The sequence below is a fragment of the Otolemur garnettii genome, unplaced genomic scaffold (assembly GCF_000181295.1).
Source record: "Otolemur garnettii isolate 467f Iridium unplaced genomic scaffold, OtoGar3 scaffold00190, whole genome shotgun sequence".
NCBI lineage: Eukaryota > Metazoa > Chordata > Mammalia > Primates > Galagidae > Otolemur > Otolemur garnettii.
In genome coordinates, this window is record NW_003852585.1 from 2,104,858 (window position 1) to 2,127,976 (window position 23,119).

At 43.0% G+C, this 23,119-nt stretch overlaps 1 protein-coding gene across 2 annotated transcripts in view; it reads right to left on the bottom strand.

The window, feature by feature from the left end:
* The window catches only part of MTMR1 (myotubularin related protein 1), a 70,033-nt gene that overhangs the window by 5,796 nt on the left and 41,118 nt on the right, over positions 1-23,119 (bottom strand). For both annotated transcript variants that reach the window (XM_023507576.1, XM_003800938.3), the window contains exons 9-14: positions 22,509-22,697; positions 16,160-16,345; positions 15,388-15,594; positions 11,953-12,045; positions 6,198-6,311; positions 2,435-2,611 (exon numbers count right to left, since the gene is read on the bottom strand). In XM_023507576.1, coding sequence (XP_023363344.1) covers positions 2,435-2,611; positions 6,198-6,311; positions 11,953-12,045; positions 15,388-15,594; positions 16,160-16,345; positions 22,509-22,697 — 966 coding nt within the window. The remainder of the gene's footprint in view (positions 1-2,434; positions 2,612-6,197; positions 6,312-11,952; positions 12,046-15,387; positions 15,595-16,159; positions 16,346-22,508; positions 22,698-23,119) is intronic.

Below are 23,119 nucleotides of genomic sequence, written 5' to 3' on the forward strand. Positions count from 1 at the left end.
GTGTGGCTAAGGGCACCCAGGAATGCAGGCATTACCCCACTCTGTGAGGACTCCTTCCCACCTCCCTGGGCCCAGTGTGTCCCACAGCTGCAGCTGCAGACCTGCTTGCCCGGCATCTGGCCTCTCTTCCTCAGGGCATGGGAACCACACCATATTGCTTTTACTCCTGAGTACCTCCACCTGCAATGGCTTCTCACAGCAGACACAGCCATGTTAGTGCACACAAGGGGGACATCCAGCTCAGCCCTGTACTCACCAGGCCATCCTGTGACTGACAGTGGCTGCATGACTAGGGAATGAACATTTCCTGGATGTTCTGGGCCTCTCTGCCCCCCTCAGAGGGAAAGGCATCCCTGCAGTGAGCCCCCAGAGCCAGAAGGCTCTCAGTTTCCCTCTGTAGCAGATAAGCCTTGAGGTATGGCGCAAGGGAGAAAGGATTTGAGGACCGTGCTTGCGAGGAGGTTTGTTGTCCATGCCACTGTTAGCAGGTGCCATGGTACTCTATGTGGATGCCACATGGGTAACAGGATCAATCCCTCAGTGGGGGCATAACATAGGACGTTCGAAATTCACTAATAAAGGCTTATTGGCCACAAATCAGACTAAAAACCTATAATTAAAATGTTGACCAAAGATTTTGACTAACTGTATATGAATTCTTTTCACTGGAAAGAGCTGAGAATGTACCTACCTAGCTGCTGTTCAATAAAGAAAACATTCTACAATTCTTGGACATTCACATTTTCACTATTCAAGACCCATGCCAAAAGCAGAAGCTGTTCGGTATTCAGAGCTGTGCTCTGGCTGTCTTAGCATTCGAGTCCCCTCATTTCAACATATTCATATCAGTGTGGAAGTGCCTGCAGCCCTTGCTACTCTGCAACAGTTAATGTAGGAAGCAGCTGGTGGCCCCTCGCACCATAAATATGCCTAGAACATTATAACAGAAGCTGGGCCCTCAAATAGTGAATGGAAAGGAAAATGCCAAACCCACTGAGCCCAGGAATATTTCCAGGGAAGAGTCCCACAGCACCAGCTCCCGGCACAGTGAGGGGCAAGGCCAGGGAGAGCATGTCCTGAGTCTGGGGCACAGGGAGAGGCCTGAAGACCATGTGTTGAATATGGAGCCATAAGCTCAGAGAGGAGGACAAGTACTGGGCTGAGTAAGCACTGAGCAGTATTCTGGAAAATGCTCCTGATGTCCTAAGGGTGGCAGGGCCAACTCAGAGGGTCTGGAGGAAGAACATGCTTCTGCAGCTAAAGCCGTAGGGAACAAAGGGAATGAAACAGAAAACGTGAGAAATGATTAGCAGCTCCAATTATAGCGCTCATGAGCAAAGGACCAGGGAGGAGGGGAAGAGCAGCTGCCTGGGGCAGCAGGACATGTGTCACAGGGAGCCTGGAGCACCATCTACAAATGAGTGAACTTTCCAGCCAGGATGGAGGTCAGGAAGGTGATGGCAGCCTCTGAGCCTCCAGTGCCAGGTACTTGAAAAGAAACATGAGCAGTTCAGGCTTCTCCAGGGTTACTGGGGCTTGGAGGTGAGGCAGAGATCTGGTAAGAGGGTTGGGAAGGGAGGCAGACAGGAGGAAAGGCAGACTTCTGCATCCTTGGCTGACAGAACCACTCTATGAAAACAGTACCCTGTCAATAGCCCCTTGCTAGGCTACCAGGTAAACTCTGAGAATGGGAAAGAGCCTCCACAGAAAGCTACCTGTTCAGAGCGCAGGCTCCCACCACCCATCCTCTCCTCACCTGGAGCTGACCCCACTTTACTACCATGGTGGAGAGTGGGGTGAGAAGTAGGACCAAGTGGCCCCTGCCAGGACCCAGTGCACAGCAGGTCAGCGGCGGGTGCTGCAGGAAGCCCGGCTGGTGGTGTCTGACTTGCAGCCAGGGCTCAGCCACTGAACACAAAGGGCCAACATGGTGGCAGGGGCTGTTGGGTACCCTTCCTAACTTTCTTCAGTCTCCGAAAATGTTACAGTGGAAAGATGTGGTGGGAAAGGGGAAATTTTACCCATCTTCAAGGGGGCGCCTGTTCTGGGACTCAGCACGTACCCCCTTTCCATTTTGCTGCCAGAGTCTGTAACTGTAACCTTGGCCTGTTCCCCACATGATTTCCCAGCATATCCACCCATGGCACAATCAAGGGAGGTGCTGCTATGCCTAAGAGCCAGGCATAGGGACACATGACACTTTATGTACCTTCATCAGGAGAGGACAGAGGGGCTAAGATTTTAACTCTGAACTGTGGTATCTTGGTTTGTATGTGGGAAGAGCCTGCTGGAACATGAATGCAAAGGATTGAACCCCAACAGGCGAGGGCAGAAGACGCTCAGTGTATGTTAATACCTACCATACACGCATCTGTATAATACCATCTTTACTTGAAAAGATAACATGCTCTCCAAATGAAGAAAAAAAAGATACCTGAGGTCTCATCCGTGGGTTCCATCGTACATAATAGTTCACCCATAATTCCAAATGACTCAGACTAGCAACAGGATATAACACGTGGTTTTCATAATTCACAAAGAAGGGATTGGAGAATTCATCTAGCTGGCTATTGATGTATGACCATAAAGATATAGTTTTTGTACATATATCCTGAAAAACAAAAAAGAAATATAATAAACCTCTCTTCATAGCCTCAAGAATTAGTATACCATGGAGAAAAGGACTTGGATGACGACATGAATTCAAATGCTAAAAAATTCACAAACATTTACTAAGCTGCACCACTCATGGCTCCATGCAGGGGACAGCATAAAAACACGTACTGGTTGCTCTCCTAGAAAAACATATTGCTGAAGTTAGGTAGTTGCTAACAGTGTATATGGGAAGGCAGAATAAGAACTTTCTATAACCAGACGATGAGAGGGCCCATCCATAACAATAACTTTTTTTTTAATTCTGGTGTAAAGTTTGCTTTTGTGACTCTTAATATTGAGGAACATGGGTAAAATTTACAGTTAAGTTTCCTCATAATGGAAAATCATGACTATCTGGAGGAAAATGCACCATGTTAGCAGGCTGGAGAAGCTTTATACAGCATATCATTAAATCATATCTTCCCCCAATTTTATGGTACATTGTTTAGGAATTCTGTAACTACATGCATTGTCTATGTGAGAGAAAACACCCACATTTGCAAGTGTCATAAGGCAGGTAAACATTAAACATTATATCAAACACAATGGCAAAGTGAAAAGACAAAATGGTGAGATCAAGAGAATTTTCTACCATTCTGCTGTTCTCTTCCTGCAAGGTATCTCTCAATAGATACAGGAATAATTAGAACCATTTCTTTTCTATATATATTGTATATGTAGTAAGAGAAACAACAGCAATAATTCAAGGGCTTCAGAATAACCAAAATTATCTTGAAAAAGAACAAAGTAGGAAGACTTACAATTCCTATTTTTAAAACTTACTACAAAAGCTATAGTAATCAATACCAACAGTGCTGGCATAAGGACAGACGTGCAGACTGATCGACTACAGAGTACAGAAATGAACTCTCTCACATTACAGTCAACTGATTTTCAACAAAGTTGGCAAGAAGATTCATTTAGGGGAAAGATACTCTTTCCAACAAATGATGCTGGAAGACCTACACAGAAAACACATAAAAAAACACACCATTTATAAACATTAAAAGGGACCACAGACCTAAAGGTAAAAGCTAAAACTATAAAATTCTTAGAAGGAAACATAGGAGGAAATCTTCATAACCTTGGTTAAGCAATGGTTTCTTAGATATGATACCAAAAGCAACAAAAAACAGATAAATTGGACTTTATTAAAGTTTAAAACATTTGTGCTTTAAAGGACACCATCCAAAAAGTTAAAAAACCCACAGAATGGGAAAAACCTTTTGCAAATTATATATAAGGGACTTGTATATATAAATAATGTATAAAGAGCTCTTATCATAATAAAAGATAACCCTATTTAAAAATGGACAAAGGATTTGAACTGACATTTCTCCACAGAAGATACACAAATGGCCAATACGCACATAAAAAGATGCTTAACATCATTAGTCATTAGGGAAATGCAAATCAAAAACACAACATACCACCTCCTACCCACTAGGATAGCTACAGTGTTTTTAAAGAAGGGAAATAAGTGAAGAAATCAGAACCTCAGACATTGCTAGTGGGGATGTAAAATGGTGCGACTACTCTGGACCACAGTTTGGCAGTCCCTCTAAATGTTAAACACATAGTTACCATATGATCCAGCAATTCCATTCCTATGTATATGCCCAAAAGAAAGCCCATGTCCACACAAAAACTTATCCTTGAGTAGATATAGGAAGCAGCACTATTGATAAAAGCCAAAAAGCAGAAACCACCCAAATTTCTATCAACTGATGAATGGATAAACAAAATGTGGTATATCCACATACTGGAACGTTTCTCAGGCCTAAAATGGCAGGAATTACTGGATGAACATGCTAAGTGGAGGAAGCTTCCATTTATACGCAATGTCCAGAACAGGCAGATCCACTGAGACAGGAGATTGGTGGATGCTGGGGGCAGGGGCAATGGGAAGCGACTGCTAATGGGTACAGCAATTCTTTTGGGGGTGATAACTTTATGAAATTAGATATTTGTGATGACTGCACAATATGTGAACATGCTAAAATCACTGAATTAAATACTTTAAATGGTTGAATATTATGCTATGTCAATTATATTGCAAGAGAGCTGATTTTTTTTTAAGGAGAGTAAATTTTATGCCCCCCTAAAAACAAACCTGTTATAAATCCTTAGTTTAAATTCTATGTATGAACTTCATTCTTATGTTGCTGGTTTTGTTTTAAATGGTTTTATTAAGATATAATTCACGTACCATATGATTCACACTTTAAAATATGTTTTTATTAAGAGGTTAACAGGGCCCCATCATGCTGGGCCTGCAGAAGTGTGGATTTTATCCTAACTGCAGTGGGAAGCAGGGGAGAGGCATGTGAGCAGATTCAAGCTAGTGAATGCTTGCTCTGCTCGCCATGTTTAGAACAGACTACTGAAGGTCAGAAATGCAAGCAAGGCAGCCGGTCCCTGGGCTGCTGCCTTAGTCCAGATGTGCAACAACAGAGGCTTCACTAAGCCTGTAGCTGTAACACAGTTAAGAAGTGGCCAGATTAAAAACATATTTGGGGGGACAGGGCCAGCATTACTCACTGATGGATAGCTGGGGTGAGGTGAGGGCAAGGGAGGAACTGAAAGGACTCCTGTGTATCTGGCCTCAACATCTAGATGGCCAGTGGGAAGCAAGAGACCAGGAGAGGAGCAGAAAATGGACAAAATCACCTAAAGAGAGAGAAGAAGGCTTGGGATAAGAAGATGACCCAGGACTGGGCCCAAGTGAGTCCAACTTTTGAGACAGGTTAAAATGTCAGCCAAACACAGAAGACTATGCAGGAGAAGCCATTGAGGTAGGGCCGAGGCAGAAGTAGAGTCATGGGATGAGGGAGGGATCAACTGTGGGGAGGCTGTTAGGAGACGGAGGAAGGTGAGGTGGGCTTTCCTGACAGACCAGGTCCCCCTGAGTTCTAGAACGTTCTAATGCACTTAGCTCATATGTGGGAGCCCCTTTCTATTAGCCAGATGGTATACTCTAAGCTGCCTTTTGCCAACTCCATCTCATGTTTGACTATTTCTTTCTTTTACCCCTAACTGAGGAAAAAAAGGAAGAAGAGGTAAAATGTAACTCTGAGAAACGTGACACCTGTTTTTGTTTGTTTGTTTACCAGCTCTGTGAAAAAGAAAGTTCTAAAGTAAGGTTTTTGGCTAATTTAAGACTTCATTTTTTAAAGGTCTTCACATATGGTTCTGCCCAGCACCACAGAGAATGAAAAGCGAAACCATACTGTTTTGGAGTTGGTGCAATGAATAGTACAGGAACTTGGAGAAAGGAGATCCAGGGTCAAGTATTGACCTTACTCCTTAGAGAGCCCTGGGCTCGCTCCAACCAAGCCCCCATACCTATAAAGGGACTTATGTTAGACACATGTGGCGGGGCCACCAGCACCCAGGGTGCATCTACCACAAGCCCACCTTTACAGTCAACAGGGGCAGGGCCCACCGTCCGCCCTCCATTCAGTCCCTTTATTGTAGTGGCACTTCCTGGGGAAGATGTTTGCAAACAGGGAAAGAAACGGATGAGAACATAACACACTTACCTCTTTGAGTCGCTGTTGTTCACAGTTGCACAGAAAGGTCCCAAAGAGACAACTATAAAGGTGGTCCAAAATTGTAATCAAAAATAGTTCATTAAACTCGAATGCTGAAGGGAACTTAAATGGAGAGAAAGATAAGATTGAGTCTGATTTCTACAGCAAAGTAATATTACGTTTTGTGACAGACAGGTGAACTGCAACTTGGAATATAGTCAACAATTATAAAGAAGACTGAGCTAATGAAAAACTCAACTATCTATGGTTTCGAGTCCAAGCTTATAGGTAGATCTGGTTGAGAAACAACCAGAAGCAACAGGATCTGCTGTACTCCTCCATGCCAATAAGAGGTTGCACACCTTCCACTCTCAGCACGGTGGGAGAACAGAGCCTGGACTCATCCTTCTGCCAGAAACAATAGGCAAGCTAGATAAAACATGAAATAACTGGTTTTGGACATGAATAACAAGCAGCACAGGACTGTATCCTGAGAGAAGGGACAGAAATGAGTGGAGCCCTCCTATTTTCCCTGCTGTCCACCTAAAGGCACATTTCAGGTTACAGAGCTGGAAGCAGGGGCAGTCCCAGACATACATATATATATATATACACATACATATACATGTATATACATGTATGTGTACGTATGTGTGTGTATATATATGTGTGTGTGTGTAAAATGAGTCAAGAAGTAACAGAAAATATGAATGGCTCTGCATCAATATAAGAAACAGCTCCTGATTAAGACTTTCCCATAAATACAGATCCATGGACACACATCCTCAAACCCTTACCAATGTACACAAGCAAGTTGAACCTGGCAATATATAAAAAGGGCACTATGACATGACTAAGTAGGGCTTACTTGAGGAATGCAAGGCTGGCTTAACATTTGAAAGTTGATGTTATAAAAAAATCAGTTACTATAATTCACTATATTAATAGAGTGAGGATGAAAAACCACATGGTCATTTCTGTTCTACTGTTTCAGATAGTTCTTAATGGGGTTTTGCAGAATTTCGATGAAGACTACTACCATTGCCAACATGTTCTAGTCAGTAGCTGATACACAGTATCCATGAGATGATCTGGAAATGACACCAATGATCCTAGTAGTAGGCATGTCCTGAGTGCCTACCACATGCCAGAATTCTACAACAAAACCAAATAGAGCTACCCAGCATCTTTGTATGTAGGTCAGTTTACTTTAAAGACCTATTTATCAATCACAGTGATGTTTACATACCATCATAACTAATTCTGACATCTCTAGAGTGACAATGAGGATTACTTACAGAAAAGTTTATTTTTTAACTTAGCTTCACTACTTTACTAGACTAGCAACAGGCTTTCCCATTAGAAATAATGTTAAATCCAGGACTGTCCAAACTCTACCTGAAATTGTTATTTACTTCACCAGGCTAACTTAAAAGAATTATGCTCAGAATCCTTGCATTAAGATCTGCCTCTCTCTCCATTTTAAGGATTACTCTCACAGAGACACACAACTCCTTTTCAAGGAGCCTCATCAGAATATCACTTCTCCAGAAACCTCTAGAAACTAGTTCTGGTGGTGGTTCTTACCAGCATTCTTGTTCTAAATCAACGGTGTGATGTCTCTGGCTGAAATGCCAACAACAGTTAGCGGTAAATCCTCTCCTGGTACCTTTCAGATTATCCCTTGCAACTCTGACAATGGGTTCAGGTTCCAAATGTCTAGCTTTTAAAAGGTCAAGCATAATATGTCTGTTTTTCACAGCATTTTTCTATACTTAGTTATGCCCTATTCATATATTATTGAAAACACAGAATTTATGAATTTTAAGCAAATAGATAACAAGCATGTATATTGAAGCTTTATTAAATCAAAATAGGCATGGAAGGCTTAGGGTTTTGTCCTATATTTTATTTTCATACTTTTAAAAATAAACATTTATTAACAAGATAGCAAATTGCTGACATATTTTGTAAGTCATATGAAAGCTATGGACTGATTATCTGTGTCCCTCCAAAATTCACATGTTGACATCCTAACCCCTAAGGTGATGGTATTAGGAGGTAAGGCAGGGGTCCTCACACTTTTTAAACAGGGGGCCAGTTCACTGTCCCTCAGACCGTTGGAGGGCCGGAATGCGAGCCCCGGGACAAGTCAGCTGCTAAGCAGGACAGGCAGTGGTGGCAAAAACATCTGGCGGGCCAGATAAATGTCCTCAGCGGCCACGTGTGGCCTGCAGGCCATAGTTTGAGGATGCCTGAGGTAAGGCCTTTGGGAGGTAATCAAGTCATGAGGGTGGGGCTCTCATGAGTGGGATTAATGGCCTTATAAAAGAGGCCCAAGGGAGCTCCCTTGTTCCTTCTGCCATGTGAGGATACAGTGACAAGACAGCCATCTAAGAACCAGGAAGTGAGCCCTCATCAAACACCGAATCTGCTGATGCTTCGACCTTGGACTTCTTAACCTCTAGAACTGTAACCAATTAATTTCTGTTGTTTATGAACTGCCCGGTTTATGGCACCTTGCTATAACAGCCCAAACAGAGTACAACCTATTCCTAACCCGTAAATGTATATTCTAGACCTGGGAGCTTGGGTGGGTATATTCTAGTGCCACTGACTACAAGCATTATTCTGGCCAATTGGAGACCAAATACGGAAGGGTCAAAGTGGGCAGAGCTTAGTCCAAGCCCATTGGCAACCATAAAAACTGGAAGATAGGGTGGTGCCTGTGGCTCAAAGGAATAGGGCGCCAGCCCCATATGCCAAAGGTGGCAGGTTCAAACCCAGTCCCGGCCGGGAAAAAAAAAAAAAACCTGGAAGATAAAGGCTCCGTCCACTCATACTCAAAGGGCACTGTGGCATTAAACTCAACTCAGAAAACAGCTCATGAAGGAAAATGGTAGAAGCTAGACTAATACAAATAAAAGGGTACATTCATAGTTTGTTTTGGCCTCTTCTCCTGGAAACTGTACCATTTACTTAAAAAGTACAGAGTCTAAAAATCTATAGTACAGTAATCTATAATAAAATTTTATACCTCAAGGAACAAAAATATCAGTGACTATTAAGCTTATCTCAAAGGGTAAAGATTCTATTAAACTATGGATATGAAAAAAATAAACTATGGATATGACAGAATGTCTTTGGGACTCTTCTCTAGATATTCTTTCATTTGTTTTTCTCTTAGTTCCTTTTATATCAGTCTACATACTGAGCAGATCATTTTATTCTGCTATTTCTGACAACTTTACATTGACTTAGCTTACTCAATTTAGAAGCAGGTAAGTTAAAAATAATCTTTTACATAAATGCATCTTTTACTAGCCTACTACCTCATTCCCTTGTTAATTAACTGATAATGACTGATCGTTGAAGTCTCTGCTTCTAATGTATTAACAATGGTATTTTGAAAGAAATTATATCACATACACATACATTTCATGGACAGAAGCTTAAAACTATGAGAGACAACTGAAATTTTCTAACCCAAACCCCTGATTTTTTCCCTTTAAACTACAATAAACAGCAAAAAAAATGACATAACTGAGACATGAAAATAGGCACTAAGCAAAATGAGGAATGGAAGTCAGTTTGAAGATGTTAAAATGCACACACGTACACACACTGAATCCAGGCATTGGAAAGAGATAAAGTTACTTTGCATTCTCAAAAATGATGCTTAAACCATTGGAAGCACTAGAATTATTTTTTGTGTTCAACCTTTTTATGCATTTTCCTAACATGTGTCCCATACTTCCCTAAGCTGAATGTAACGATCATTTAATTGTGCTATTGGCATAACACCAACGCAAACACAAACAGTACACAGCCCTATACGACAGGCTTCTTGCCCAGTTCCATGCCTCTGAAGTATGTATTTGCTCTACCTACTTCTAGGTAGGCAGAGCTTAGTCCACGCCCATTGGCAACCATAAAAACTGGAAGATAGGGTGGTGCCTGTGGCTCAAAGGAATAGGGCGCCAGCCCCATATGCCAAGGGTGGCAGGCCCTACTGTGTTCTAGGGCCACCCCTGTGATCCAGGCCCACTCTCTAACTGGCTTTTAACCAGCTGTGACCTAATAATCACATCGTGTGAGACCACAATCAGTTTTTTGAAGCTAGCTCTGAAAGTAAATGTAAATTCTGATTGAGGGTCTGAGGACTCTGCAGAACCTACTTTGGCTACTCAAAACCCCCTTCCCTTTGCTTTTTTTCTGAAGGTAGTCTATGCTCTCTAGACCCCTTGCCACTCAAAGTGTGGTCTGTGAACCAGCAGTGTCACCCAGTAGCTTGTCAGAAATGCAGCATCTCAGGCTCACCCCAGACCCACTGAATCAGAATCTGCATTTCGACAAGAAGCCCATTCAATCTGTATGCTCATTCACGTCCAAGCAGTGCTAGTCTACAGCAGAGGCCTCAAAGTTGAGCACACATCAGCATTCCCTTGAGTGTTTGTGAATCCAGAGTGCTGGGGCCTCCCCTCCCAAAGCACCAGCAGGTCTGCCATGGGCGCTGTAAACTGGTATCTCTAACAAGTTCCCAGGGGATGCTGAGGCAGTTGGTCCCAGGATCACATTTGGAGGACCAGTCTAGATAACTGGTCTTCAAACTCATGTGTACATCCAAGTCACCCAGGGAACGTTTTGTACACACCTAAGCCTCTCCCCAGACCCACAGGAAGAAGGTTGCCAGCATGTATTCAAGGTGAACAGCCATGGCTCTTCCAGATCCTCCGTAGAGCAGAGCTACTGGGGAGCGGGCCCAGCTGAGATGGAGGGAGCAGCATAGTGTGGTAGCTGTCAACCTTCTTTCTGTCACAGCACACACACTCCCATTAGCAACAATAGCTTGCAGCAGGGACACAGGACTGCTATTTCACAGACTTTCTGCAGTAAAGAAGGAGATGACCTCTGCAAAGACCCTATGGTGACTGTGATCAGGCTGCCAGGAGGATTAATCATGAGATCACGGCTGTTGGTAGAATTCCTATTCCCTTCCCCATGACAGAAGCAGCCAAGGCCAGAGCTCCTGGTGAATGACTAGGAAGGAGAGGTCCCAGACTCTGGTTCTCAGCCCCCTAACTTACTCTTTTCCCCACAGACCCCTCAGCTGGACTGGGCAGCATACACTGCGGGAAACTACTTTCTCCTTTGTCTCCTCCCTCCCTCTGCTTCCAGATCCATTTCCCTGACACTATCTCATCTCATGAGGGTAAGATCTCAACTGAGGGCTGGACAAAATGCTAGCAGCTTCTTATCTGCCACTGATTGTTGGACACATTTGCCTTGGGATGGGAGGGGCTGTGATCTTGGGCAGAATGTGGAGATTCCTGGATTCCCTGATCTAATCCCACTAACTAACTAGTAGTGTAGTCATCACCTCATGTCTGACATCTGCCCAAACCTTAGATTAACTGCTCAAGAGAAGGCTGTGTTTCCTTAACCAGACAAAAAATCCCAACAAAATGGAACAGTAGAAGTAGAATCTAAGAGCTTTGGTTTGCACAACTGGTAGGCAAAATGATTGACAAGAACCATTTGCAGAGATAAGTAACTGTTGGTGTGAAATTGATTGTTTCTAATTTTCTGCTTATATTTATAAGTGAATTAGAATGAAATAGTACTAAACAACAGAAGGGGTCATATTTTACACATATCCATTCATTTTGAATCAAACAGCAATGAAAATTTTTCTAATCTTAAATTTTAAGATATATTTAAATCAAAGACTATACAGGTCAGAAATGCACTTGAAATCTCTCACCTGTCTTGTCATTTGCCAAACACAATCAATAAACTGAAGAAATATAGGAGAGCGGTCAGCATCAGCATGGTTGTCATCGCCGTGGCCCACTCGCTGAAAAGCAGCAAAGAGACATTTTAAGGTATGCTATGGTCTTCTCAAAAGTCACTTTAAATTGCCTGGTGGCAGGAATCAAGTCTCATAGAATTCCTGGTACATAACAGGCACTCAAAAATGTTCACTGGATTACACTGACTTCTATTACTTTTAGGAACCAAAATTTCAGTTTACTATATAGTATTTTTGCATGTTGTTTTAGAACTTCTCCTTAATATAGTTTATGTTAAGAAATTATAAATAACTGACTAGCAAACTTTTCAGTTCAAATGGTGAGATCAAGACCAGCCACTACACCCAATGCACCGGGTTGGCATGGGGCTACCAATTTATAGCTCATAAAACATATGATTGATGTTGTTTTCTCCACAAGTATAAAAACATTTTTTTCCATTTTTAAGAAATGTCAGAAAGTCTGAGAATCAAAATAATGATTAACATCCTACAAGTTTTAACCAATTTTACATGACTCAGAGAATCCCCAAATCTCAGTCTTGAAATGGTAATGGAGGTCCTTACCTAAGGCCGTCCAGTATTTTATTTCATACTTTTTGATATTTTATGAGATATTACATAGATTCATACTAAAAGGTGCAAGATAGTATTCTAAAACATATAAACAGAATTGTCAAAAACAGTGAAATGCCCCAAGTAAAGAGATAGCTAAAGAATGAGCATTCTAAGAGAAGCTTCAAATAATCTGCTAACCAAATGGATGAAAAAGAAAAGGGACATTATGAAGATACAATGTGATCAATACCTAGAAAGAGCAAAATATATCTATGAAATTGCCACCTGGAAAGACACAAAAACAAGGAAATGACCAAGTCACCATTAGCATCTCAGAGTAATGGCATATTGCCTTTTAAAAAAATTAATTATGGTAAAATATACATAAAATGTACCACCTTAACCACTTTCAAGTGTACAGTTCACTGGCATTAAGCACACTCATTATGCAACCATCACCACCACCCATCTCCAAACTTTTTCACCTTCACAAACAGCAACTCTACAGTGGTCTTAATGGCTTATATCCAGTTCTAACTCCCCACTGCCCCTGACAGTGACCACTCTACTTTCTGTCTCTATGAATTTGATTATTCTCGGTTCTTCATATAAGTAGAAACATACAATGTTTATCCTTTTTTGGATGGCTTATTTCTCTAAACAAAATATTTTCAAGATTCATCCACGTTGTGCAGTCACTGGTAACCAGGACCAGACCAGCTGTGGGGGGCACTGTGAGAAGGAAGCCTTCCTGGAGTGGGTTCAAGACAGACTAGATGGAGTGAAATAATGACAGCGAGTGCTGACAACAGTTTTGAGGAGCTTTCCTGTAAAGAGGAAGAGATAAATAATTGATAGCTGGAGGGGGTCGTGGGGTGTTTCTGGGCCAATGGGAACAATCTAGGAAAGGGGGCCTGAAGGCAGGATAATGGGAAGAACAGTCAGTAAGGTCCATGCCGCAGATGACAGAAGCAGGTGGGCAAGGCCAGGCACTGGCTCATCACAGAACTCAAGGTAAGAGAGAGTACAGGGACCTAGCAGGTGGGTAGCTGCAGGCGTTAAATCACTGGTTAAATGCTGGTTCCACCGTAACTAGCTATGGGATCTTGGGCAGATAACTCACACTCCCACAACCTCATTTTCCCTGTCTCTCCATGACAGCATGTGCCTATGAGGATTAAACAAGATGATGCTTGTAATAATGCCAGACAGACAGTGATGCTCGCAGCTGTCCTCACTGTGGCCATGGTGATGAGCCCCAGCATATCAGATGGTAGGGCCAGGAGCAGAGCATTGTAGGCACATCCTGATGCACGCACCCCAGGTAACCCTGGTAGCCGGTCTTCACCACTGCCCCCTGGGAAGTGCCCCTGCTGGCCTTCTCTCCCCTAGGATATACGGTTTTCAGAGAAAAGGTAGAAGGGAATAGTCTCTGAGTCTTTAGAGCTGGCCAGGTATGAACATCTGGAAAAATTTCCCACTCTCTCCTCCCTACTGAGCCCATCTTGCTGATGGAGAAGAAACAAAAGAGTAGTTTAAACCTCACCCAGCCCCTAGCGCAGGACAGGCACTGTCCTAAGCACTCAACACGTACAACCTCATTTCCCTCACACAACACCATTTCAGAGAGAAGGAAAATCAAGGCAAGAGAGGTGAAAGAAGCTGTCCAGGGACCTGCCAATAGCTCCCAGAGGGCATGCAGCTGAGAGGCTGTTGACTGGTCCCTTCCCTATGGGAGCACTTCTCTCAGGCTTTACCCCCCAAATTGAAAGCATGCTGTTACAGGCTGCATTGTGCTCTCCTCCCAAACTGGAGCTCTATGCCCTAGTACCTGAGGAATGAGACTGTTTTATTGATATAGGACATTTACAAAGGGTAGCAAATTAAAATGAGGCCATCGGAGTGGTCCCTAGCTCAGTCTGACTTTATAAGGACATGTGGACACACAGAGAGACCCCAAGGGTGCACGCACAGAAGAAAGACGCCATGAAGAGGCAGCAAGAGGGAGGCCATCTGCAAGCCAACAAGAGGAGACCACAGGAGAAATCAACCCTGCTGGCAATCTCCAGAACTGTGAGAAAATAAATTTCTGTTGTTGAAACCACCCTGTCTGTGGTACCTTATGGTGGCAAAAATGTGTACACCAATGTTTGTAGCAGTTTTGCTCACAATAGTCCAAGGTGAAAACAACCCAAGTGTCCATCAATAGATGAATAGAGAAAGAAAATGTGGTGTATACACACAAGGGAATACTATTCAGCTACAAAAAAATGAAAATTTGATATATGTTATAACACGAATGAACCTTGAAAATGTTGGGCTTAGTGAAAAAAACCCAGTCATGGGAGGACAAATATACAATTTCATGTACATTATACAAGTACATAAACAGGTACTTAGCAAGGGCAAACCACAGACAGACAGAAAATGGGATAGTGGTTGTCAGGAGCTGAAGGAAAAGGGGAAATGGGAAGTGACTGCTTAATGGGTATGGGGTTTCCTTTGGGGGTAATGAATACGTTTTGGGACTAGATGGATGTGATGGTTACACGGCACTGTGAACACAGTAAAGGGCACGCAGCTGAGCATTTTAAAATGGTTATTTCCATGTTAAGTAAATTTTACTTCAATTATGTTAAAAAGGCCTAACAACACTAGAAAACCAAAAAACACAAGAATTCCATACCAAGAACATACTCAGGTCCATGTATTCTATCATGGCAATTTAGATCTGCACCTATGTGTGCATGCTTTCGTGTGTCAGGCAAGACACATGCACATATATGACAGGGCAAACAGTCAAGCGTATACTTTACTGTCTCAACTTACCAGCGCAAACCTATGGCCAAAGCTTATCCACTCCTTTTCTATGAGAGCTTCAAATCCTTTAATGGTACGGTAATAACTGTCCAACATGAGCATAGCCAGAGATGTGAGCTGTGCTGTTCGGTCCCAACCGTCACTGCAATGTACCACCACGGAGGTTTTCCCAGATTCTATTTTATCAGCAATTCTTACTGCCCCGGCCAGAAGCATCTTTAGAAAAGAAGGCATGTTAGACCAAGCTATGTTTAATTTTGACTACAATATAAAATAATTCTGGGGAGAACTTTGGAAGTTCTGGACAATAAACCAAATGAGACTGCCATGAAATCAACTGAGAATCACTAGGAAACATTAGTGTGTTTAAAAAAAAACCAAAACTTGGGCGGTGCCTGTGGCTCAAAGGGGTAGGGCACCAGCCCCATATGCCAGAGGTGGTGGGTTCAAACCCAGCTCCGGCCAAAAACTGCAAAAAAGAAACAACAAACAAACAAACACACACAAAAAAACTTTTACTAAAAAAAACTATGGTAAATAGGGCCTTTTATTAAAGGGCCACAAAGTTCAAACCTGACCTGAGACAAATCCTATGCTCCTCTTTTCACTATGACATGGAAGCCCTGCACAGAGACTGTCACTGGAAACTACAGAAGTTCATGCACATAGCCCCCAGGTGCTTATTTGTGATGCTGAGAAGCTGCTTGGAGATACTAATATTGTTGGCCTAGACAAAGAGAAGTCTTAACAGGAAAGCATATGAAATACTGGACCTCTTTACCCTTATGTATTCCAGCCAGTGAGTCCCATCCACATTGGACAGCCACCGGGCCTCATCAATGGAAGGATACACTATCTCCTTTAATTTGCGCAGCGACTCTCTCATCACATGAATGTTGTGGATCTCCAAGAACAAGAGCTCGGCATTTGGGTAAGCACTTTCACTTTCATATCCTCCACCCTTTGCCTGTGAAAGACAAGAGAGATACATATCACTTTACCTGGAGTTAACTTTTCTCCTCTTTTTAGTGCCATCAGACATAGATCACTAAAGCAACCAACTCATCAGTTAATAAATCTCCTGTATCCTTGTATGAGTTTCCTAGGGCAGTCAGAATAAATACCACAAAGTGGGTTGCTTAAAACAACAGAAATTTATTCCCCCCCCCAGTTCTTTTTTTATTGAGACAGAGTCTCACTCTGTTGCCCTTGGTAGAGTGCCGTGGCGTCACAGCTCATAGCAACCTCAAACTTTGGGGCTTAAGCAATTCTATTGCCTCAGCCTCCCAAGTAGCTAGGACTACAGGTGCCCACCACAACATCTGGCTATGTTTTGGTTGTAGTCGTCGTTGTTGTTTTAGGCAGGCCCAGGTTCGGTTCAAACCCATCAGCCCCGGTGTATGTGGCAGGCACCCTAGCCACTAAGCTATAGGAGCTGAGCCTCCTCCATAGTTCTAAAGGCTGAAGCCTGAAACCACACTCCCATGGGACCTCTAGGGAGGAGCCTTCCTTGGCTCTTCCTGGTGTTGGCCGCCCCAGACATTCGTAGCTTATAGACACCTCACTCTAACCTCTACCTCTACTTCCACCTGACTTCCTTCCCTTTCACTGGGTCTGTCTCATGTCCTGTTCTTCTCAGGTTTAAGGCCCACGCTAATTCAATATGAACTTGAGTTCATACTGCAAAGACCATATTTTGAAATAAGGTCATGTTCACAGGTACCAGAAGTTAGGAATTCACTATATCTCTGAGATGACACTGAGATGTGCTTAAGGAACTAAAGGGAGCCTCACAAAGTTGGGACATGGACGTGAGAGATGTGATGAAATGGATCGAAAGGGCCCTGTTCAGGAATGTGGCATGCCTCAAGGCTCTGAGGGATGTGCAGCACTGTACACTCATAAGATCAAGCACAACATGGTGACTGCAGCCAATAACAATGTAGTGTATGCTAAAAAATTGCCAAGAGGGTAGATTGTATGAGTCCATAAAAAATAAGTATGGGCGATTATGTTAATATTAATTAGTTAAATGTAGCCATCCCATAATGTATACTCATTTCAAAATATCAGGTTGTACATCATATAGATATACAATTTATTTGTCAATAATAATAATAATAATAATACATAACATTTTTAAAAAGATCTGGCAATAATATGGAGACTAGATTGCAGGATGTGACACAGAAGTCCAAAGACAGGGCCACTGTGGTAGTTTAGGAAACAGAGGATGAGTCTTCCAAAATAGAAAGGAGAGAATATTTTCTAATTCATTCCATGAGGCCAGTAGTGCCCTGATACCAAAACCAGACTGTACAGGACGCCAAGAGACAGATGACCTCTAAGCAAGATGATTTACAGCTGAGGGGTGGACTATCGGGTGATTTGTCCACAGGAGCTCCTTATGGAGAAGGAGCCCGTGCCCTCAGCACGTAGCCTTCCACAAGGCAGGCTAGCCCTTACTTTAGATTGTAAGTAAGATTAGATTGTACTTCTAATCTGCCTCTTGCCTGGTTCCTTCCTGTGCTAACCGAGACCAGGGCCATAGGAGCCCAACGGGTCACGACACCAGACAAAGACATCACAAGATAACTATAGACCAAAATCCCTTACGAAAATAGAAACAAACATCTTCAACAAAATGTGAGCAAACCAAATCCAGTAGCATATATGGTATTTTTTTTTTTTTTTGAGACAGAGGCTCACCATGTCACCCTCGGTAGAGTGCTGTGGCATCACAGCAACCTCTGACTCTTGGGCTTAAGCAATTCTCTTGCCTCAGCCTCCCAAGCCAGGTTCAAATCTCAGTGCATATGGCTGGCGCCGTAACCACTGTGCTACGGCTGCTGAGCCTAGCATACATAGTATTAAGGGGATTACACACCATGACCCAATATGACATACCCCAGGAATGTTAGGAGATTATATTAGCATCCTAACACTGCCATTAAAAAAAAGTGCCACAAACTGAGAGGCTTAAAACAACACAAATTGACTCTCTCATAGTTCTGGAGGCTGGACGTCTGAGAGCAAGGTGTTGGCAGGGTGGTTCCTTCTGGAGGCTGCAGGAGAAAATCTGTTCCATGTCTCTCATGGTTTCTGGTGGTTGCTGGCAATCCTAGGCACTCCTCAGCTTCTAGTTGCATCACTCAAATCTCTGCCTCGATTGTCACATAACCATCTTCATTCCATGTCTGTGTCTCTACACAACCTTCTTATAAGGCTACTGGTCACTGGATTTAGGGCCTACCCTACTCCAGTATGATCTCATCTTAATTATACCTGAATAGGCCATATTTCCAAACAAGGTTGGAATTTTGAAGTTCCAGGGGGAGATGAAATTTTGGAAGAAGGCTTGGTGCTTGTAGCTTAGCAGCTAGGGCGCTAGCCACATAGACCGGAGCTGGTGGGTTCAAATCCAGCCCAGGCCTGCCAAACAGCAATGACAACTATAACCAAAAATTAGCCAGGCATGGTGGTGGGCACCTATAGTTCCAGCTACTTGGGAGACTGAGGCAAGAGAATTGCTTAAGCCCAAGAGTTGGACGTTGCTCTGAGTTGTGATGTCAAAGCACTCTACCGAGTGCGATAGCTTGAGGCTCTGTCTCAAAGAAAAAAAAAGAAAGAAAAAGAAATTTTGGAAGACATTATCCACCCCACTGTGATGATTCAGCCCATAAAAATCTACCAATGTAATAAACCACATTAACAGAATGAAGAGAAAAAACTATATGATCATCTCAATTAAGGCAGAAAAGGTCTTTGACAAATACCAACACCCTTTTGTAAAAAAACAAACACTCAACAAACCAGGAATAGAAGATAACTTCCTTTACTCTCATAAAGGGCACCTATGAGAAACTCACAGTTAATCGTGCACCGAATGATGAAAGGTGAAAGTTGTCCCCCTAAGATTATAAACCAGATGAGGATGCCTGTTCTCACCACTGTGAGTCAACATTGCACTAGAAGTTCTTCTCAGGAAATCAGGCAAGTTAATGAAATGAAAGGCGTCCTGATTAGAAAGGAAGAAGTCAAACTATCTCTAATTCAGATAACAGTCTTATACATACATAGAATGCCAATGGGGGCTTAGATAATAGCCTTATCTGTTTCCTAGACACATACGGTGCCATAGTTAAAATTATTCAGACATGCAATTTGGTGTCCTGCTTCTATCTCTTCTGCACGAAATACAACACAATTAACTGCCTTTGCCGTGATGAATATTTTGAAGATCACCTCTAGGGACGTGGCTTTTCTTGTGTTTAATAATTTGTTAGAATCTGGCAGTGACAGGAAGGATGCAGAGATGAGGAAAGACTGACATAGTAATGACCTACCAGACATAGGGAGCAAAGGGGACATACTGACGAAGCCTATGGCAGCCTGAAAAGTGGCCACCTGCTAATAATATCCACATCAAATCCCTGCCAACTGAGAATGTGACCTTATTTGCAAAATAACAAAAAAGAGTCTTCGCAGATGTGATTAAGTCAAGGACTTGAGATGAAGAGATAATCCCAGATTATCTGGCTGCATCACTGTAAGTATGTTTAGAAGAGATAGGAGACACAGAAACACACAGAGGAAGAGAGGGCCATGGAAAGATGGAGGTGGAGATTGGAGTGATGTGGCTACACACCTAGGAATGCTGGTGTAGCCACCACAAGCTGGAAGAGACAAGGAATAGATTTTCCCCTGGCACCCTCAAAGGGAGCATACCTCTGCCAGATTCTGGACCTCTGGTTTCCAGAACTGTGAGAAAACACACTTCTGGTATTGTAAGCCACCAAGTTTCCGGTAATTTGCATGGCAGCCTCAGGAAACCGTCTCCCATCTTCCCCCTTCCCTGTTCCTTGCCCAGTCTTCTCCATCTCAGTAAGTGGTACCACCATTCACCCTCTGAGCCAGATACCCAGGCAGCCCCCTGGACTGCAGGACTAGTGGGCTTGTCAGAATCGTGCACTGCATGCTGAAGAGGGACCTACCCCTGTGCTAAGTCCTTTCAGTGCATTATTCTCACTTCAATTTTAATCCTCACCCAACCCTTGACAGGGGATACTGGTGTTACTTTCCATCTTGCAGAAGAGGAACCTGAGGCTCAGAGAGAGATGAAGTAGCTGGCTCAGGGTTTTACTGAGCATTCAGTGGCAGAACATGGAGGAAAATGCACATGTAACTAATTCCAAAGCCAAGGGGTCTCACCACCCTGCCACCCTGGCCAGTTGGAATACACTGAAGGTTTGTGACCTTAGAAACAGCCAAGTGGAGATGTCAACCATACAATGGGATAGAAATCAGTCTCAGGAGGAATCATAGCAGTATGGAAAGTGTGGTATCAAACTCAGTACACAGATTGTGTTTAAAATTATGTTAGCAGAGAAGATAACCTGGACAGATTGTGTACAGCAGCAAAGAGGACCCCAGGCCGGGTCCTGGAAGAGGAGAAGAAGAACTAGTGAAGGAGACCAAGAGGCCAGAATGGGAGTAAGAGAAATTCAGGGTATGATGTCATGAAGGTCAAGAAAATGGAGTGGGCCACTCTGAGATCAATACCAAATGCTTTCTCAAGGACAGGCACTGTTCTGGGCCTGTTACAGTATTTCCTCATTTAATCTTCACATCTACTCCACTAAGTAGGTAACACTGCCATTCCCACTTGAAAGATGAAGCTCTCCCAATCAAAAGGGATGAAGTGACTGCCTGGGTTCACATTGCCAATAGCCAGGCTCCTCCTGCACCCTCTCTGAGCACCCTTTATTTTCCTTCACACCACTGTGGACAAACACATGAGAATTTGTGCAGCTACTTGTTTAATATGTGTCTCTCCTACTAAGCTGAACAGTTGGCCACAGTGATCCCCAGCGGTAGCAGAGTCTAGCACACACAGGTATTCTAGTACTGATGGAGGATGGCCAAGTATATGTCTGATGGTTTGTTTGCTCTTTGAAGTAGAAGACAATGGCATCTCCTGAGAGCCAGATGGGAAAGGTAGAGGAGGTTGGCTTATTGGAGATTGTTGTCAGAAATGCCATAATCATTGAGGAAAGAAAAGGAACAAGCTGACAAGAGAAACTAAGTTGGATTTGCAAACAGTGCTGATGGGGACAATAGAGAGAGGGGTGACCACACCTTTAGACATCTTCCTTCTTGCCACCCTTGGGTATGACATGCCTTGCCACATAGTTGGACAAGTACTCATGCTGCCTAGAACACACTGCCCATTTCTGCCACTGACCATGAGAAGCCCACTCAAATGGCATCTCCTCTGTGAAGCCCCCTCCCCCACCTTACGGGGCTAGCCATTCCCCACCAGCTCCTTCAGTTCATCAAGCTTAGACCTCGTACAGGAAGCAACTTACCTGGTGTTTATATTGCCCCAGCGCCTTACCCCTACTGGGTGCTCATTAGATGTGTGCTACCCAAGAGTTATTTTATAAATAGGCCTGAGATGGGAAGGGTTGTGGTTACCTTCCTAACACCTGAAATTACTTAAGGGGAGGGCGACATCCTCTGGCTGCCAAATGCCTACCTACAACGCACTGTCAGAAAGTCATGGGAAATAGGAATGACACAAATCAGCGCTTTTCCTATTTGGACAGCAGGTATTGCAGGCCTGATGTCATAGATTTTGCTACATACAAAGGACCATACCCCTGCAGCCGGTGAAGAGCAAATGGGAGCTGACTGCAGAGGTGCTTGGATCACATCTCCTTGTCACCTTTTTAGGTACCAGTGCTCTATGTGATTTATGGGAACTTTATATCTTTGCAGTTTCACGTGGCTGATTCCATGCTAAAAGAGCTTCACACCTAACAAGAACTAATCAAGGTAGCACTATATGTATAAAAGGGACTTCTGATGACCTCATAATTATTTCATTAAAATACTTAATCCTGGGATGATAATTCCCTTTGTACGTCTTTGCTTAATTGATTCAGCACACAGGACTGTAGAGAAGCAATGAAAGAGACACCATCCCAACCCACGTGAGACACCAACATAGCCCACAGAGTATATACCAGCTCTGGACTCCTTCAAATTTCCTGCAGGTGGTGAGGAATGCAAGTTCAAATAGTACATACGAAAATATACACTGTTTCTGCAATGTTGTTGAAAAGTACCTTGTTGGTATCAGCAACACTGTTTTGTCGAGCATCAAAGATGACAAGTTTGTGTGACTGTGCATTCGCATCCATTATTGTTTGCAAGTACTTTTCATCCTCTTTGCAGCGTTTATCATTGGGACCCACAAGTGGCTGGCTGCAACGGGTAATTGTTGCCTGACTTTCTGGATGAATCCATGACAACACCTAGTGTTTTTAAACAACAAGTATTAGTAGAGTTCTTTAAGCAATGTACGCTCTAATTACTTGGCAGGAAAAACAAATTCCCTTCTCAAACAGTCTCTTTTGAACATTTTCCTCCCGGGAGAGGGAGGCCAATCATAGCAGTAAAGTGGCCATGGGACTCAACGTTTGGTCATGTTGAAACAAGTCTAAGTTAGCTCTAAAAATCCGCTTCTGTCTTTAGAAGTCTAGGATTCTAAAAACAACAAAACGTAAGGCAAACTATTATTAAAATCAAGCCCCTTTCCTATTTGATTGACCAGTTTTATCATCTGCTAATTTAAAAAGCATCTTTATGTCTCAACAATAACATGTGGCAGGATGAGGGCAAAATGAATATATAGTATCTTATAAAATTTCAAACTCTGCTACCAAAACTCTTACTT